The following is a 20404-nucleotide window of genomic DNA, read 5'->3' as shown; positions in this document are numbered from 1 at the left end:
AATTAAGAATGAAAAGGGTGAAATTACAACAAACCTAGCAGAAATACACAGGATCAACAATACCTACTTCCAGAACCTATACGCCAGTAAGATGGACAACACAGAAGAAATGGACAGATTCCTAGATACATAAGAATTACCAACATTGAACAAAGAAGAACTAAAAATTCTGAACAACCCAATATCAAGCAATGAAATTGAAAATGTAATTAAAATCTTATCAACTAAGAAAAGCCTGGGCCCTGATGGCTTCACTGCTGAATTCTACAAGACATTTAGAGAGGAACTGCTGCCACTACTGTTTAAACTCTTCAATGAAATTGAAAGGGAAGCAATACTCCCAAATTCATTCCTGGAAGCAAGCATCACCTTGATTCCCAAAGCAGAGAAAGACCCAACTGAAAAAGAGAACTATAGGCCTATCTCACTAATGAACATAGATGCAAAAATCCTTAATAAAATAATGGCAAACAGAATGCAGAAGATCATCAAGAAGACCATACACCCTGATCAAGTGGGATTCATCCCAGAGATACAGGGATGGTTCAATATATGAAAATCAATCAATGTAATACACTATATCAATAGAGCCAAGGACAAAAACCATATGATTATCTCCATAGAAGCAGAAAAAGCATTTGACAAAGTCCAACATGCATTTATGATAAAAACCCTCCAAAAAATTGGAATAGATGGTCTCTACCTCAAACTGATACAAGCCATCTATGAAAAACCAACAGCCAATATCATACTAAATGGTCAAAAACTGAAATCCTTCATACTAAAATCAGGGACAAGACAAGGATGTCCACTATCACCACTCCTGTTCAATATAGTTCTGGAAATATTAGCCACGGAAATTAGACAAGAGAAAGAAATAAAAGAAATAAAGACGGGTAATGAAGTCAAATTGTCACTATCTACAGATGACATGATACTGTATATAGAAGACCCCAAAAACTCCACCAAAAGTCTTCTAGACTTAATAACCAAACTCAGTCAAGTAGCTGGTTACAAGGTCAACACACAAAAATCAATAGCTTTCCTCTACACCAATGACAGACTCACTGAGAGAGAAATGGGGCAAATAATTCCTTTCACAATAGCATCCAAAAAACTGAAATACCTAGGAATCATCCTAATGAAAGAAATCAAAGACTTCTTCTCTGAAAAGTATGGCACTCTGAAAAGAGAGATTGAAGATGATATCAGAAGATGGACAGACATCCCCTGCTCCTGGGTAGGAAGGATTCATATAGTGAAAATGGCCATACTTCCAAAACTGCTATATAGAGTTAATGCAATTCCAATTGAGATTCCAGCAGCATACTTCATAGACCTTGAGAAAACAATCCAAAAATTCATTCGGAACAAGAAGAGACCCAGAATAGCAAAAGCAATTCTAGGTAACAGAGACATGGAACGGGGTATCACAATCCCCAACCTGCAACTATACTACAAAGCTACTGTGATAAAAACAGCATGGTACTGGCAAAGAAACAGACCTGAGGACCAGTGGAACAGATTAGAAGATGCAGAAACAATGCCAGACACACTCAGCCATCTCATCTTTGATAAAGGAGCCAAACACCCTCACTGGAGGAAAGATAGCCTCTTTAATAAATGGTGCTGGAAAAATTGGGTTTCAACTTGCCAAAGATTAAAACTAGACCTGTATCTCTCACCATGCACTAAACTAAAATCAAAGTGGATTAAAGATCTAAATATTAAAATAGAAACTCTGAACCAGTTGGAACAGAGGTTAGGTAGAACCCTTGAAGACATCAGTGTAGGAAAAGATTTTAAGAACAAAATCTCAGTTGCCCGTGAACTAGCACAAACAATCAACAAGTGAGATCTCTTCTTATGAAAAGACTTCTGCACAGCAAGAGAAACCACCAGCAGTGTGAAGAGACAACCCACAATGTGGGAAAAAATCTTCACCTGCTCTTCCTCAGACAAAGGTCTACTATCTCGAATCTATAAAGAATTTAAAAAGATCAGACCTCCCAAATTTAAAGACCCAATCCAAAAATGAGCATCTGAAATGAACAGACATTTCTCAGACAAAGAAGTAGAAATAACAAATAAATACATGAAAAAATGTTCAACATCACTGGTCACTGAGAGATGCAAATGAAAACAATGCTGAGATTCCACTTCACTCCAGAAAGAATGGCTGCTGTCATGAAACCAACCAATAACAAATGCTGGTGGGGCTGTGGGGAAAGAGGAACCCTGCTCCACTGCTGGTGGGAGTGTAGACTGGTGCAAGCACTGTGGAAATCAGTATGGAGATACCTCAAAGAACTAGGCCTGGAAGTCCCATTTGACCCCACTATTCTACTGCTGGGGATCTTCCCCAAAGAATGGAAAGAATCATACCACAGTGATATATGTGCGCCCATGTTCATAGCAGCACAGTTTGTAATAGCTAAAACTTGGAAACAGCCCAAATGCCCATCAACTGGAGACTGGATCAAGAAAGTGTGTTTTTTTTTAATAAAATTGAGTACTACTCAGCCATAAAAAATGAGAAATTAGAGACATTCATAGCTAAGTGGATGCACATTGAGGTGATACTCTTAAGTGAAATAAAGAGGACACATATGTGTAAATACTGAATAGTTTCTCTGGTGTGAGAAACTGAAAGTGTAAATAAGGACTAAATGTATAATAGGTAATGTGAAATAGGAAGAAAAGGGGCAAAGGGGAAGGAAGTGGGAGGGCTAGGGGAAAGGATAGAAGGGAATGGATTAATATGAGAAAATGGAAAACTAGGAACAAAATCTTTGTAAATAGGGAGGACTGGAGGGGTTGAAGGGAGGGCTGGGCAAGGGTGAAAAATAAGAACCAAGAGAGACTATGTAAAGGTGCAAATTTCCAATGATGAATGTCATTATATTATATACCTAAAATGTACCAATGATTAGAATGAATAATTGATAATGTAAAATAAGAAGAAAAGGTCCAAAGGGGTAGGGGTAGTGGGAGGGGCACGGGAAGGGAAAGAAGGGAAAGGAAAAATGCTGAGAAATGGAAAAAATGGAAATAAAGTATTTGTAAATAGGGAAGGGTGGAGGGGGTGAAGGGAGGGCTGGGAATGGGGAGAAAGTAAGAACCAAGATGCATTATGTAAAGGTACAATTCCCAATGAGAAATGTAATTGTGTTGTATACCTACAATGTACCAATAAAAGAATTTAATACAAAAAAAAAAGAAGAATTGACCAAGAACTAAAATAGGAGATGAAAAAAAAATAAAGATACAGTATAATACCAGTTGTCGTAAGATTAGCACATAGTTGATTTCTTTTATTTTTGAATGTAAAATGTCATAAACAGCTCTTATTTTTTCAGTGGAAAGTATTTTTTGTAGTTTTGGAAGACATTCTTTCAGTATAAAGGTACTTTTCTAATAGAGACATTTTAAAAAATGGAAGAAATTTAAAATGTTTACTAAGGGGAATGGGAAAGGAAAAGAGGGAAAGGACAAAGTATGAGAAAAAAAAATGGAAATGAAATCTATATAAATAAGAAAGGGTGGAGGGAGTGAAGGGGGCACAGGTAATGGGGAAAAAAATAAGAACCAAGATATATCATGTACAGGTACAAACACCCAATGATAAATGTAAGTGAATTGTATAACTAAAATGTACCAATAAAAGAACTAAAAAGAAAACAAAACAAAACAAAATGTATGGGTTTACTTCTGGGGTTTATGTTTTGTTCCACTGCTCTGTTTGCCCTTTTTGCTTGTTTATGCTGGTCCATGGTGTTTGGGTTTTACAGCTCTGTAGTGTGTCTAGGTCGGGTATTGTCATGGCTCCAGCTTTACTTCTTTGCTCATGATTGCTTTGGCTATTCTGGGTCTTTCTTGCTTCCACATAAATTTTAGAGGTTTGTTTTTTTGTTGAGGGCAACTATTTTTTACTCTGGAGTTGCCCTAATGTGTGATTACTTTGTTATAATGAAATCAGAGTGTTAATGTTAAAAAATAACATAGAATAAAAGTAACATTTTAATAAATAACCTCCCCTAAACACTTTTTGAAAACATGAGATTATTATCAACAGACTGTATTTTCTGACTAAATATCTTAACATAAAATTTATGAATTTATAATTTTTGAAAATTTATTTATTCCAGATTGAAGCTTCCTTTTATAGAGATGTTAGAACATAGTAGAAAAGCACAGGGAATGACTTCTTATCATTATGGGGTTTTGTTTGTTTGGTGAGTCACTTTTACTTTTATTTTTTTTGGAAGACATTTATTGGCACATTTTAGTTATACATAATGATAACATTCATCATAGGGAATTTGTACCTGTACATGATATATCTGGCTGCTTTTTTTTCCTCATTCCCCGCCTTCAACCTTTCTTCCTCTTCTTATTTACAAAAACTTTGTTTCCTATTTTTCTTTCTATTCTTTTTTTTGTTGCCCTTTCCTTCCTTTCAAGAGCTGCTTTTCCTTACTTCATCAGGATTTTTTAGGTACAGTTTACCAAATAATTTCAAATAATGTTGCTTTCTTTGTATCTTTTTTTTCAAATTGTAAAATGAAAATTGTCCATATTTATAGTACTCAGCCTGATATTTTGATGTATGTATACATTATGGAGTTGCAAATCAAGCTGTTTAACATATGCACTTCTTTATGTACTTATAATTTTTGTGGGGGGAACCCTGTATTTAAATCTACTTTCACAGAATTTTTGAAGTATATAGTATTGATAATAGCTAGGTCATCATGATGTACAGCTGATCTCTTGAACTTATTCCTCTTGTCAATCTGAAATTTTGTGTCCTTAGACCAACTTCTACCTAGTGTCCCATCCCCTGGCCTCTAGTACCTGAAGCAATTCTCTACAGGAATATACTAGTGAACATAACGTTGCATAATTTAAATTGTTCATGCACTCAAAGATAATGCAATTTAGAAAATCCTGAGTTTTTCTTAGTTGAAATTAGGGTTTATCTTAGTGATTTTTAATCAGTTTAACTGTTTTAGACAGTATAAAGATAGCATGTTAATTAAATAATTTGAATTTTAGGGTATTGAGATATGCTTGTTTTATTTCAAGCAGTAGACCACAAATGTCAAAGAATTATTTTATTCCTAATTATACCCCAGCTAAAGGAAACTTACTCATGATTTATTTCTGTAGTGTTTTATTTTTTTGGAAATGTGCATTTTATAATGTTAAATCTAATTGTGAAATTAAGATATACTTGTAATTTTCTGTGAAATTCAGTGGTGAGATTAAGGGATCATATTATATTTCAAATTTCTTAGTGTCTAACTGAAAATAGAAGTGAATTTTCAGAGAGTTCAAGATAGACTCTGCCTAGAACAGCAATAAGCCCAGGTGAACTGTGAATGTTTGCAGACTGGCTCTGCGTGGCTGGTTGGAAACATGATACCAACCCCCATTCTGTTTCTCAACTTGGCACCGAGCTTTGTCCCATTCCTCACCTCTGATATCAACAGAAAATTCCAGTGTGTGCAGCTTGAGTACAGTCAGGGAGGTCAATGAGGGCTGGGACACAGTAGAAAGAACATGCATTCTGGAAAATTTGGAAAGGGGACAAGGGATCTGATCAGCTTTTAAAAATCACCCAGCTGGTCTGTAAATAAGGTAATTTCAACTGCTCCCTAATTTTTAAACTTTATGTAGGAGTCTGAATCAAGAGGAAGGATAGAGACAGAGGACAGTGCAAAATTTTCTATTTTGCACATTTGAAGAAACTCAAATTCATAATATCCACAGGAAAATGATACCATGAGTAGAAGAGCTTCCTATATTTGAGAAGATTTATATGGTAGTTGCTGTAGTGGTTTCTTTGCTCTCCATTCTTTCATTCATTTATCAAATGTTTATTGGATTTTTGCTATATGTTTGAGTTTCAGCCCACATATTAAGAGCAAGTCTATAATACTACACTGACTTGTCTCTGATGATCACCATTGAAAGCACAGGTGAATTTTTTTGGCAAAGCAGTAACATTTGGAACATAAGATGCCAATATATCAGAGTAGTAGGGGTAAAGTATTTAAAAGTTTAATACTTAATAAATATGAATTTATGATAGAGCTTATTTTTTATAATTATTTTGTGTCTTGAGAAAAAGCTTGTGTTGATGTGAAACTTCATGTGTGTTACATGAACACAAAATTTAAATCAATATCATTCATCAAATTAGCAGATGAGGTTATTTCAGATGTCATGTTTGTGAATGCCTTTGCTCACAACCATTCCATTATGAGGGAAATGCATCCCTGAAGAAATTTTGGAAATAAAGTCATTTCTCATTCTTATTTGGTACAGAGCAAGGTTATGAGACATATTTTTTCAAAACAAGATTCCATCTCCAGCAAAATCAAACAGTGCTGTGAAAAGAAAATACCAGAACGTGAAGACTGCATAATTAACTTGAATAAAGATGACAGACCAAAGAATGTATCTCTAACAGAAGCAAAATTTATTCACATTGAACATATGTGTCAAGAAAGAGAAACTGACCCAGAGCACTTCTTTGCCAGGTAATGTAACTGTCTATTGACATTTAAAAGACAAATAGAAAGAAACTTGTAAGATTTGTTCTATGTTGGCTAATTTTGGGTGATAGGATAAGCAACTGTTTAATTCACTGGGTATCACACAATTTTTGAAAATCATAGTTATAGGCTATAATGTTTTCATATAACTTTTTAAAAAACTGTTATAGTGATGGCTAACATTTATTGAGAACTTGGGATGTGCCAGGGAATAGGCTAAATATTTTGTACAGATTGTCTACCTCAATTTTCTTAACATTCATCTAAAATAAGTACAGTTTCTCCCTATTTTTAAGATTTGTAAAATGAGATATAAAGAAGGTAAGTGACTTGTTCATGATCCACTGTAGAAAAGTGCAAAGTGATGTTTGATCCCTCGAGGTCTGGCCTAGGAAGCTGTAGGTTTAGCTACTGTGCTGAACCACCTTTCCCTTGTTATAGGAAAGATTCATGGGCTAAATCTGCAAGCACTAACTCTGAGTCTGGTGGAGTCACTGGGACAAGTTAAGCTTTCTTTACTTTATTATATCATAAATGAATATTCATTCAAAATTTATTGGTAATGAAATATAATCCAAGCACTTTACTGGTTTTCTACCTCTGAGAAACCATTAAGAGACAGGCTTATAGGGCCAGGGATTTAGCTCAGTGGTTTTGCTGCCTGCTGTGCAAGCACAAGGACCTGAGGTCAATCACCAGCACCAAAAAAAAAAAAAAAAAAAAAGAGACAGGCTTATATTAAATAAGTACAAAAAAAGGTTCTTTTAGTTCTGAGGATAGCACTAGGACCGTGTTCTAGGTAATTGAAGAAGCAGTCAATTGAATCTGAGGGCCCTGGGAAGGCTCAGTAGGAGGTGCTACTTGAAGAAGCTTTGGTAATCTAGACAGAGAGGGTAGGGAGGTTATGGATTGGAGTGTAAAGTGCTTGGTGTACATATGGGTGTGAGCAGAGGGTCTGCACTGAGAGAGAGACAAGGCTACTGAGAAGTGATGGAGCCAGATCAGCAGGCATCCTAAGTAATGGGATGTTCCTGAAGAATTTCCATTGAAGAATAGAAAGGACACATCATTTTCATGTTTTAGAAACTTCACCTGGAAATGTATACCCATTTGGGTCTTATGTGACTGAATATGTGGTTTCCTCATTCAATGAGATGGAGCGCACAAGTGAAGAAGCAGGTTTTGTGGGAAAAGTAGCATGTTTAGGGTCTGAGCATATCAACTCTGAAGTACTTGTACAGTAACTGGAGATATCAAGAGATAATTATATTGTAAACCTGGAGTTCTTCAGGAAGTCTTGATGGACGATATAGTTCTGGGTTGAATAAACAGCTACCTTTTATTGAACATGTATTAAATTTTATGCTTTTATCTACTAGCCAAGTGGATTTTGTAAAGAAGCTTCTGAAGTTAGTATACTTTTATCTTTCTCACTTTACAGGTGATGACATAGGCACAGAGAGGTTAAGAAATTTGCCCTCAAGTTACACAGATAACATGTGGCACAGCCAGGATTCAGAGGCAAGCAGTCTGGCGCCAGACTCCTGCTCTTATTACTGTGTTACGTTGCTTCTTCTGAGCTATGGAGAGTGAGTAGAATTTAACTAAACAAAATTATAAATTTTGCCTGACACATCAGCTCAATAAAAGGAAGCAATCCTCATCACCACTGTTCTCATCATCTTTTTTTAAACTATGCAACTTAAAAAACTGAGAGAATATAAAAGCTAAATTTTAATACAGATTAATACAGACAATTTAAGGTAGAAGAGAGGAACACAGCATCATTATATACATATAAATTAAGGCCCAGTTTCCCAAAGGCAATGTTCCTTTTCAGGTCTAAAATCAGGTTTTGCCTTTTTCAAATCATCATCTTTGTCCTCATAGACACTATTGTCTCTGTGACCACACAGTTTGTGAGGAAACATGAGGGAGAAGGGCAGGGAAGGGGAACTGCCAAGGACCAGTTCTAAGGTGCAGTCTCTCGGGTGTTAACATCTGAAGCAAAAGCACAAATGATTGCCCATCCCAGTGTAGGGTCCCAGGGTTTTGTGTTTGCAACATTTTAGGAATATGTCTGTAGGTGTGCCTTGTCTGCCACCACCCTGGGGTAAAGTCCATAGCTCACAGCAGATATTAAAAGGAGCTCTGACTATGGAGGTGAAATCCCACTTCCTTAGTGATGGGAGTGTAACCCACATATGAACTGAGGGGGTAGGTGGGAGGCTGGAGAGATTGTATCAGGAAACAAGATTAATGAAGAAAGTCAAAGGCTGAAAGGTGGGTGGTGGAAAGGGCTGCTAGTTCATGAAAAACTTTAATGAGGTTATGTCCTCATAAAATATGTAACTTATTTTGAATGAACAGATAAAAATTTTTTATGAATACTGTAAACAGCATAGCTAAGGTACTTCAGGAAGACAGCTTTCTCTTAAAAGAAGATTTAGCCTCTTATAAAGAATGGAGGAGAGGGGCAAACATACCACCACTCCCAGCACAGAGAAGGAAGCTTCCAGGTTGATGTGCCACCACTCTCAGTGCAGAGGAGGAGGCTTCCAGGCTAATGTACCATGGCTCCTTGCACAGAGGGAGTGAGCCATGAGGGTGCCAGGAGCACACCCCACACTCCATCAAAATAGGAAGACATGTACACAAGCCTCAAAACCAGACTTCCAGATCACCCACAGCAACTCAAAGGAAAATGAGATGGAACACTCTGATACTAAACCACCTGGACTCACTGAACTGGCAACAAAAGAGGATCTGGAAAAAATGAAATCAGAAATAATTTCTCAGATAACAGCAGACATTGAGCCCATAGTACAAAACATGATTAATATATCTAGAGAGGGGCTGAGGAACATGATGGAATCCCAACATAGGAAAAAAATGGAATCCATAAAACAGATACAAACAGATTTCCAGGAGATTAAAAACTCCATTGAAAGTCTACACAGCAGAATGAGCCAATGTGAAGACAGAATTTCAGATATAGAAGATAAGATTGCAATTAGTGACCAGGAAAAGAAAAAGTGCTTTAAAATTGTAAGGGATCATGAGAAATCAATCCAGCAGCTGCTACACAATGCAAAGAAGAGTAACATAAGACTGATCGGAGTCAATGAAGAAGCAGGAGAGAGTGCAGATGACATTAAAAAACTGTTCACAGAAGTGATGGCAGAAAACTTCTCAAGCAGGTGAAAAGAACTTGACATACAGATAAGCGTGGGATATAGGACTCCAACTAGCCTTGATCAAAAAAATCTACACATAGGCATATAATTGTTAAGATTCCAGAAACCCAACAGAATAACAAAGTTCTACAAGAAGTTAGAGAAAAGAAACAAAACACATACAAAGGAAAGCTCATCAGAATCACAGCAGAGTTCTCACCACAAATTCTTAAGGCAAGAAGAGCTTGGAGTGATGTATTACAAGCCCTAAAGGAAAACAGCCTCCAACCCAGACTGATGTACCCTGAAAAACTCTTTCAAAATCGACGGAGAAATAAGATACTTTCATGACAAAGAACATCTTAGGAATACCAAATAAGAACTCCAAAAACTTTTAGACAATATTCTAGGAAAAGACAACAAGGATCACAACCCCAGGAAATCCAGCAAAATGAATCCCTCAGGCAGGACAAGAAATTAAATGCAAAGGGGGAGAATCCAACAAAGAGAAAAAGTCATGATAAGTCAATGATAAGTCGATACGTATCAGTTATAACCATAAATGTTAATGTTCTCAACTCACCAGTCAAAAGAAATAGACTGGCAGAATGGGTCAGCGAGCAGGATCCAACAATATGCTTCATAAAAGAAACACATGTAATCCAAAAAGAAACTCAAAGACTGAAAGTTAAAGGGTGGAGAACAATACTCCATGCAACAGGAATGCAAAAAGAAGCAAGAGTAACTATCCTCTTTGCAGATCAAGTGGATTTCAAACCAACACTGATTAAGAGAGACAAAGAAGGACACTGCATCCTTGTAAAGGAAACAATCCAAGAGGAAGTGATGACAACCATAAATATCTATGCACCAAAAACTAGTGCACCCAACTGTATAAAATAAATACTAACAGACATGAAAAATCAAATAAGCACTAATACAATAATAGTGGAGCACCTCAATATACCACTGTCACAAATAGATAGATCAACTAGACATAAAACAAGCAATGAAATGCTAGAACTCAATCAAACTCTTGAACAAAGGAACTTAACAGATGTTTACAGAGTGTTCCACCCCACAAAATCAGAATACACATTCTTTTCAGCTGCACATGGGTCATTCTCCAAAATAGACCACATACTCACTCACTGAACATGTTTAAATAAGTGCAAGGGAACTGAAGTTATCCCTTTTATATTATCAGACCATTCTGCAATAAAATTGGAGATCAATAGAGAAAGAAATTGTATCAATTTCATAAACACATTGAAATTGAACAACACACTTCTGAATAACCAGTGGATCACAGAGGAAATTAAAGAAGAAATCAGACAGTTCCTTTAATTAAATGACAATGACAATAAAACATATTGGAATCTGTGAGACACAATGAAAGCAGCCTTACGAGGGAAATTCAGAGCAGTGAATACTCATATTAGGAAAACAGAGCTAGCCCAATTAAACAACCTCATGCTGAACCTCAAGCTTCTAGAAAAAGAAGAGCAGGACAACCCCAAAGCTCATACAAGGGAGGAAATTGTCAAGATCAGAGGAGAAATCAATGCAATGGAGACTAAGAGAACGATACAAATAATCAATGAAACCAAGAGTTAGTTCTTCGAAAGAATAAACAATATTGACCAGCCTTTAGCCAACCTTATCAGAGAAAGGAAAGAAAAGGCCCAAATCCATGCAATTAGGAATGAAAAGGGTGAAATTACAACAGACCCAGCAGAAATCCAGAGGATCATCAATACCTACTTGGAGAATTTATATGCCAATAAGATGAAAACACAGAAGAAATGGACAGATTTCTAGATACATGTGAATTACCAAAGTTGAACGAAGAAGACCTAAAAATTCTGAACAACCCAATATCAATCAATGAAATTGAAAACATAATTAAAAACTTACCAACTAGAAAAGCCCGGGTCCTGATGGCTTCACTGCTGAATTCTACAAGACATTAGAGAGGAACTGCTGCCACTACTGTTTAAACTCTGCAATGAAATTGAAAGGGGAGCAATACTCCCAAATTCTTTCCTGGAAGCAAGCATCACTGTGATCCCCAAAGCAGAGAAAGACCCAACTGAAAGAACTATAGGCCAATCTCACTAATGAACGTAGATGCAAAAATCCTTAATAAGATACTGGCAAATAGAATGCAGATCAATAGAGCCAAGGACAAAAATCATATGATCATCTCAATAGATGCAGGAAAAGCATTTGACAAAATCCAACACTCATTTATGATAAAAACCCTACAAAAAATTGGAATAGACAGTCTCTACCTCCATCTGATAAAAGCCATCTGTGAACACCAACAACCAAAATCATAACAAATGGTCAAAAACTGAAATCCTTCAGACTAAAATCAGAAACAAGACAAGGATATTCACTATCACCGCTCCTGTTCAATATAGATTTGTAAACATTAGCCACGGCAATTAGGCAAGAGAAAGAAATAAAAGGAATAAAGATAGGAAATGAAGACCTCAAATTGTCATTATTTGCAGATGACATGATGCTCTATATAGAAGACCCCAAGAACTCCACCAAAAGTCTTCTAGACTTAATAACTAAATTCAGTAGAGTAGCTGGATACAAGGTTGACACACAAAAGTCAGTAGCTTTTCTCTGCATGAACAATAGACTCACTGAGACAGAAATAAGGCAAACAATTCCTTTCAAAGTTGCATGAAAATAAATGAAATACCTAGGAATCAACCTAACAAAAGAAATCAAAGACCTCTTCTCTGAAAACTATAGCACTCTGAAAAGAGAGATTAACAATGATATCACAAAATGGAAAGACATCCCTTGCTCCTGGCTAGGAAGGATCAACATAGGCAAAATGGCCATACTTCCAAAACTGCTATATAGATTCAATGCAATACCAAGTGAAATTGGATCTCCCAAATTCAAAGACCCAATCCAAAAATGGGCATCTGAAATGAACAGACATTTCTCAGACAAAGTAGAAATAGCAAATAAATACATGAAAAAATGTTCAACATCACTGGTCATTCGAGAGATGCAAATGAAAACAATGCTGAGATTCCACTTCACTCCAGAAAGAATGGCTGCTATCATGAAATCAACCAATAACAAATGCTGGTGGGGCTGTGGAGAAAGAGGAACCCTGCTCCACTGCTGGTGGGAGTGTAGACTGATGCAACCACTGTGAAAATCAGTATGGAGATACCTCAAAGAACTAGGACTGGAAGTCCCATTTGACCCCACTATTCCACTGCTGGGGATCTTCCCCAAAGAATTAAAAGAATCATACCACAGTGATCTATGTGTACCCGTGTTCATAGCAACACAATTTATAATAACTAAAACTTGGAAGCAGCCCAAATGCCCATCAGCTGGAGACTGGATAAAGAAAATGTGTTTTTTAATGAAATGGAGTACTACTCAGCCATAAAAAATGAGAAATTGGAGACATTTATTGGAGAAATTGGATGCACATTGAGGCGATACTCTTAAGTGAAATAAAAAGGACATGCATGTGTAAATACTGAATAGTTTCTCTAGTGTGAGAAACTGAAAGTGTAAATAAGGACTAAAAGGTATAATAGATACTGTGGAATAAGAAGAAAAGGGTCAAAGGGGAAGGGGAAATGGGAGGGGTAAGAGAAATGAAAGAAGGGAATGAGATTAATATGAGAAAATGAAAAAATAGAAACAAAGTCTTTGTAAATAGGGAGGGATGGAGTGTTTGAAAGGATGGCAGGGAAGGGGGAAAAAATAAGAACCAAGATGGATTATGTAAAGGTGCAAATTTCCAATGATGAATGTCATTATATTGTATACCTAAAATGTAACAATAAAACAAAATTTTAAAAAAAGAATGGAGGAGGCATCTCATGGCACCTTGGTCATGTTTTGTATCTTCCATTAATACAGGTTAGATGTCCCTTGTCTGATAGGCTTGGGGCCAAATTGTTATGGGCTTCGGATTTTCTCATAATTTTAAATATCTACATATACATAATGAGATACCTTGAGAATGGGATCTAAGACTAAACTTTAAATTCATTTATACTTTATTAAAACTTTATACATGTAACCTGAAGGAAATTTTATACAAGATTTTTGTGCACTTGCAAGTTGACTGTAACCTGTTACATGAAGTCCGAGATGGAGTTTCCACTGTGGCATCCTGTCAGTGCCCAAAATGTTTTGGATTTTGGAGCATTTCTGAGTTCAAATTTTCAGATTTTCAGATTGGGGATGCTCAGTCTGTACCAGGAGTCCATAGCCAGTCAGGGAATTAGTTTCTTCAGCTATAAAATAGTGCTTATCTTGTTTATTTCTTATACACAAAGCTTGATTCAGAGTGCAGCACCTACTAAATCTTATAAACTGTAGCCTTATTCTACTGTCTTTCTCACCTTCTCCTCATGTCACAACCACCAAGGCTTCTGGAGCCACTGCCAAAGATTCAGGGCTAAAGGGAGTGTTACTCCCCTATGTGCCCAGTTATAGAGGGGAATGGAGAGAGTCTGTGCCTTATCTCTTGCTAAGGCTAGACTGAGAGCAAGGAGAAAACTACATGCACACTATTCCAAAGTGGAAGTCTGAATGCACTCTTCAACAGAATTACATTCAATGTGTAATTTTTAAAGCTCTGGTAGCAACATTTACTATTTCTCATTCATTATGTGTTACATTATTTTATTTATTCTCTCAACTAAAAATGTCTAAACCATAACATGGAAGAGAATTTTTATTAAATGATCTTCTGTGGTGAGACTGTCTTCCTCAGAGACTCCCTGATCAAACCAGAGGAAGAAGTTAGCATCTGACAGCAGACTTAGCATTGCATTTGACTTGAAAGTGGAGTTGGGTGTCTTGCTTTTCTCTAATTTTTAATATACAAAATATCTCACACATCTCAGGTTTCTTTATGAATACTCAAGGAGACATCCAGACCTGTCCACATCAGAGCTTCTGAGAACTGCTGGAGTGTCTGAGGATTTTCTGAGAGATTGTTGCAGCAGAGAGACACTTACAGATTGTTATCGTCACATGGTAGGTTTGATCATTGTAGATTCAGAACTTGGAAAAGGAACAACAATAAAACACTTAAAGCTTACATTGAAGTTTTACTTCAGTCTAGGGCAAAGAAAATGTGATTAACCAATCTGAGTGTAGTTTGAATTCAGTGTAAGATTGTCATTGGGAAGAGCAACATCATCAGTTTAGCTTATGCTGTCTGTTCCTAATGCTGAAATGAATCGTGATGCTTTTTTTTTCCATAGAGACACAATTTGTCCCACTGGATCCACTCTCATTCTGTAGTTCTTCATGTTATGTGAAAGAGAAGCTGTCAAGTATTTGAAGAAAACTATTGGAAGCTTAAAGTTCCAAATCTAAATGATTAGAAAAAGGTATAAAATAATGACAAACATGATAAAATATGTTCCTTAGCAATAATTACTAGCTGAGTCATTGTAGGAAAGTCTCTTAATTTCACAAGGCCCATTTCCTTTATTTAAAAATGGTGATAAATTCTCTGGCCACTTAAAAGTAGGAATCAAATATAGTCATTGTCAACATAAATTTTTAATTAGACTTTGTAATTCTTAAAGCTCTAAAAAGGTACAAGATGATGAAAAATTGGACTTTGAAATGTAACCATGACTGTTTTTAATTTTCAGAAAGACAAATTCAATGACACAACTGGGGAAAGTCTCCAGATGGTACAACAAGAATGTAAACATTTCCAAAATTTGGGAAAAGATGGCTTAAAACACCAGTAGGTTGATTCCACACGTGGACTAAGTATAAAAATTCCCCAAGGTGGAAAAACAAATTAGGTTAGTCTTTCAGTTATGGCCAATCCATAACTCTGGGAGTGAATAAAACAAAACAGACAGGAAAGAACACTGAGCTGTTATACATATTTTTGCCCAGAGACAAGGCTGGATATGAAAGAAACACTAGACACTAAATTGATTCTCTGCCACTTTAGTTTCTGTTTGAACTTGGCTTTCTCATTCTCAGATCAAGATCCCTGCATTTTGCCCTGTTTTGGAGTGACATGGAGCAAAGTTCAGGTTGCAACAGTTTCCTGGGAAGGAGAAGGTTTGCCTAGGATTTTGACCCATTTTAACTGAGTTTATAGAAATAACTCTGGGTTTGCTGAACACTGCAATATTTATTCCTTTAGTGCTCTTGTGAGCATTCATGAATAATATACAGTTAATTCAGATTTTCTTAATGAATTATCACACTAGTTGGTGTCTCTTGAAACTAAACATCTTCAAATGAAAACAAAGCACAACTTAAAAAATATGATTTCAGTATTTCTGCAATCGTGCTTGTTAGCTGAGAATTCAAAGTCAGTCCATTAGTTTTCTTTATCTCATTCTCAATATGCATCTTTCAAATTCTCCCTTAAAAATATTTACTAACTATGCAAAGAATTTCAAGCAGAATTTTTCTTACTAGGCAAGATATTTTTTGCCAAGAGCTCCTATACTAATAGGTAAGAAAGGACAGGTAATTCTAAAGGCTTAAGACATAACCGTGACATTAGAAAGGAAGTAAAACTCTAGAGATGTAGAAGACAGAGTGATGGAGAAAAGAGAGTAAAGAGATTTTTGCTACTATCTATGAGAGCAGAAGTTCACTTTGCACTTACCTTTGAAGGGCCTGGGTTTTAATAGCCATTCAAGGGCAAATGGGTATTTGATTTTGTTCAGAACCAAACACACATGTGTTCTTTCAGCTATCTTATTAAGCTCACAAAGATAGTCCCCCAGCTTTCCACTGAAGAACTGATCTCTCTTGGCAAGGAGATGGTGACAGCTCTGACCACCTGCTACACACTAAGTGATGAGTTTGCCTGTGTTGATGATTTGTTGAGCATGGTATCATAAAAAAGAAAGAGTACTTCTATTTGTTGATTTATCTACCTTCATCTCTTCCTCATTTTCATCTTTGTCAAGTAAGGGAGGTCACATTTTCCTTTTAGCTCACATGTAAAAATTTTGAGAAGCTAAAGAATGTCTTAAATATTTTTCAAGGATTCTCCAATTATCATTTTTACTTCTGATTTATGTCAGAAGTGATTTGTTAGAACAAATGATTTAGGAATCTCAAAGTTGTTTCAGAATGATGTAGGAAACCTTATTGTTACTCTGCTGTGTAATAGGGATCAGGTTCTGTGCATTCTAGACAAGCTCCTTACCACTGAACTACACCACAAGCCTGGATGCCAAAAGGTTTTAAATAATGTCACAAATTCTCCCTCTTGTCCCAAGAGGGTGAGTTCAGTAAGAAAACTGTTACTTCCTGCCTAGTGTTTTCAGGGGAATGGATGCAAGGACTACAAGGTTAGTTGCCTCTGTGAATTGAATGTTTGCAGTTGTATGCTCACAATTAAAAATGTATATGTTTTTTAAAAAAATCTATTGGAATTCAAATTGCTCTAGCTTAAATTTCTGTTGGACTTCCATTTAGGACACCAGACTTTAGTTTTCTTTGTATATAGTGTAGTGTTACAACTCCATGTGTCTTTTTCTGAGTAAGGTTAAGAATAATCTAAGATCTATTTATCTAATAATAATTTTTGAAACTCTATACAAGTTTTATAGTAATATTCAATTCCAATTCTCTTTGGAAACAGGCAGATTTAGTTCTTGGAGAATTATGTGGAATAAATGAAAATCAAACCATCAATCCTGCTATGGACCACTGTTGTTGAATTTTGCCTTTAGAAGGCACTGCTTTGAGGGTTTGAAAGCTGATAAAAACATATGTGCCTCCCCCACTCTCTCAAGACTTACCTGTTTTTCCTGTTGACTGGTGTCAGTCTCAGAATGAGGTGCCTCAGGGAAAGAAATACAGGTACAACCATTCTCGTCTCTCCCTCTTTTTCCTCAGCCTGAAGGCACACTATGTCTCAGTGAGAAGTTTTATTGTAATGAATGTGTGCTTTTTGGCATCACAATTCTGTCCTTTCACCAAATTGTCTACTCTCTCCTATTCAGAGAAACACCAGTGCATATTTATTGCTGTTGTTATAAGTACAAACCTAGGTGTCTTCCTTTGTTAGACTTGGAATGCCCAGTAATGTGGATTATGGCAGCAAACAACAAGGTTCATGGGCAGGTTCAAAATGAGTTGAGTTTTCTTGAGAGAATGGCATGGGTATTTTCCTGAGAATTTCTCTTAATGTTTGAAAAAAAGGGAGATGCCCAAAGGGACAGGAATTTTACTTTCATTCTCTCAAAGCCAAAGCAAGAAGACCTGTTTTTGTTCTATTTAGATGTCTGTATCAAGTGTCTGTATCAATAGTATTCAGCTATTGAGGAAGGTGGATTGGAGTTGTTCTGGACATGAGCTGTCTAGACAGATCAAATGGAGTCATATTCATACATTCTATAATAATGTGTATAACACAGGCCTACTATATATTCCTATTTTAAATAATTTTGTCTGTGATTATCTAACCCTCCAAAGAGACCATTCTGTAAGTTTATCAGGAAAGTTTTAGAAGACTCTTTCAATATTTTTATTCTTTATTCTCACCCAAGTTGAGACTCTGAAACATGTGATTCCTTAACAAGCATTGTGGAGAAGAGGAACTTCAGAAGAAACCATTAATTAACTACATTTGACATCTTTGAGCTATAGGTTTCTTATCAAGTTAGTGAGGCTGAAGCCTCAACTCACTGATGAAGAGCTTCTGTCTTTGTTGACAAATTTCACCAGTGCGGTGGAGAAGTGCTGCAAAGTGCCAGAGCCTGAAGCCTGCTTTCATGAAGAGGTAGTTATATTTCTTTTCAATTGAAATTCAACTGGTATTCCTGGTCAAATAAATTAGAACTCTTCATAGGACCCTGCCTCCCTTCGGTGGCATCCACACATCATGAGAGTGACAGCACAGTTGCTACCAGGCTGAAATGCAGACATCTCTGTCATGTAGGCCTTGGGCACATCTCTTCCATGGTGACATGGTATAAGAAATGCTATCAGGAAAACCTAGATGCTAATCCCTGCACTCTTGGCTATGTACATTATTTAAACTGAATTGCAGTTTACCGTCTGTAAGTGACAATGGTAATATTTATTTCTAAGATACTGTTGGTTCTTACCTTTCTGTTTTGAGTCCTAATAAGGAGTCAGAGTGACTTGCCAAGAAAATCGTAATCAGTTCCAAGGGAGAAGAGCAGAAAAGGTATCAGAAAGCAAAGCCTGTCAGAGGTGGCTTCTGCAGCATCCTCAAATGAGAATACATGGGGGAGAGGAAGGGTAGAGATAGGGGAAGGAAACAGGAAGATGTCGCCTGTTTCCTGTCACTACAGAGACTGTGGAGTTGCTGTCAGCCCACTGGATGGCTTTGTAGAAGTGCCCATTCATCGTACCAATTTCCCTTCTCATTATCTCATCACTAGAAACACCCACTACATCACAAAGCTTATAGTTCAGGCACATTCTCAGGCACACCCAGCTGTCGCATCTTGATTCTGGTTGAGAACCCTCTACTCTCTGAGTGGCTACTTAGTGTGTGGAAATATTTTGGGGGAGGGAGCTATAAATTATTAGCTTTTTAAAAAATACACTCAATTTTAGTTAGGGGATGTTAACCAATAGCTAGCATTTTCCTAAGTGAGTGTGGTATTAGGACCAGGTGAAGGGAGAGATGAACTTTTTGGCAGTTCAAAAAAGAACTTGAGTGTCTATCCTCAAGTTAAGAAGAAAAAATATTCTCTGTTTCTTTATATGATATAGAAATGATTTAAAGTTTCACTCCAAAATTCAGGGTAACTTGCTCCTCAAAAATTAGATATTAGTATCTTAAATATTTCTTCCTTTATATTTTTCTTCTCTCCCCTCTCAGAGCCCATACATTGGCTACTAAAGCCAGGCTGCTTCAGAAACATGAAATAAAAAGCACCAGAGGTAATTTCTTCCATCTCAACCCTGGACAAGGGGATTCGCTGCTGATTTGGTCTCCCTGTCTGTTTCCTCTCCTGCCTCTGCTTCCAGCCCACCTAACTGCTTTGGAACTCATGGTGCCCCCTTCAGACCTGCAGTGCTTATGGGGTAGCAATGATGTGTTTGTGCCCTCACTTTCCAAGCAGTTTTCTGAAAAAGGCTCCCACTCTGCCTTTCTGGTATTGCATTCAGTTGTCTGGTCAAGGAGGCTAAGACAGTTGAACCTCAAATGCTGATACAAAGAGGAAAGGGAAGTGTTCAGCAGTTGAGTGTGACAGACAGGCCTCAGTAGCCCTTCTATAAGTTTTTTCTTTTAAATCTCAATAAAACTAGTCTAATGAGATAGAATTGACATACAAGCCAAGAGTCTTGCTACAGTGTTTACATAAACAAAAAGAAATGTACAGATTTGTGATTTCAGAAAAAAGTGTATAAAGTATGCTTTTATCTCTGTTCTTTATGTAAGACTTAACTTTAGGAACAAAATGTTGCATAAATACACCAATGATGTATAGTGTCAGGAAAAATAGACTTGCATCCCAAAAGAGCAGAGGTTTGCAAATACAAGAGACAACACATAGCTACCACTAGCTGTTTTATTAAATATATGACTTTCTCTTGCCCAAGTTATAACATTTTATATTCTTTTGATGCATTAAACACTATTTTTTTCTTTTCAGCAGAGACCAACTAATAGGCTTCCTA

The 20404-nt window shown here is 36.6% G+C and overlaps 1 protein-coding gene across 1 annotated transcript in view; it reads left to right on the top strand.

Annotated features, from left to right (window-relative positions):
- Afm (afamin) overlaps positions 1-19663 on the top strand; it is a 33307-nt gene extending 13644 nt beyond the window's left edge. The window contains 9 exon segments of the mRNA XM_087185294.1: positions 6334-6548; positions 14650-14782; positions 15412-15509; positions 16485-16626; positions 17385-17457; positions 17460-17506; positions 17508-17605; positions 18395-18527; positions 19602-19663. Of these exon segments, the coding sequence (XP_087041420.1) occupies positions 6334-6548; positions 14650-14782; positions 15412-15509; positions 16485-16626; positions 17385-17457; positions 17460-17506; positions 17508-17605; positions 18395-18527; positions 19602-19622 (960 nt within the window). The 3' untranslated portion in view covers positions 19623-19663.
- The last annotated feature ends 741 nt before the right edge of the window (positions 19664-20404 follow it).

This window comes from Heterocephalus glaber, unplaced genomic scaffold (genome assembly GCF_053883595.1).
Source record: "Heterocephalus glaber isolate CG9 unplaced genomic scaffold, H.glaber_assembly_v1.0 deba00000281, whole genome shotgun sequence".
Lineage (NCBI taxonomy): Eukaryota > Metazoa > Chordata > Mammalia > Rodentia > Bathyergidae > Heterocephalus > Heterocephalus glaber.
Note: the sequence above shows the minus strand (reverse complement) of the source record. Positions and strands in the feature narration are given on the sequence as shown.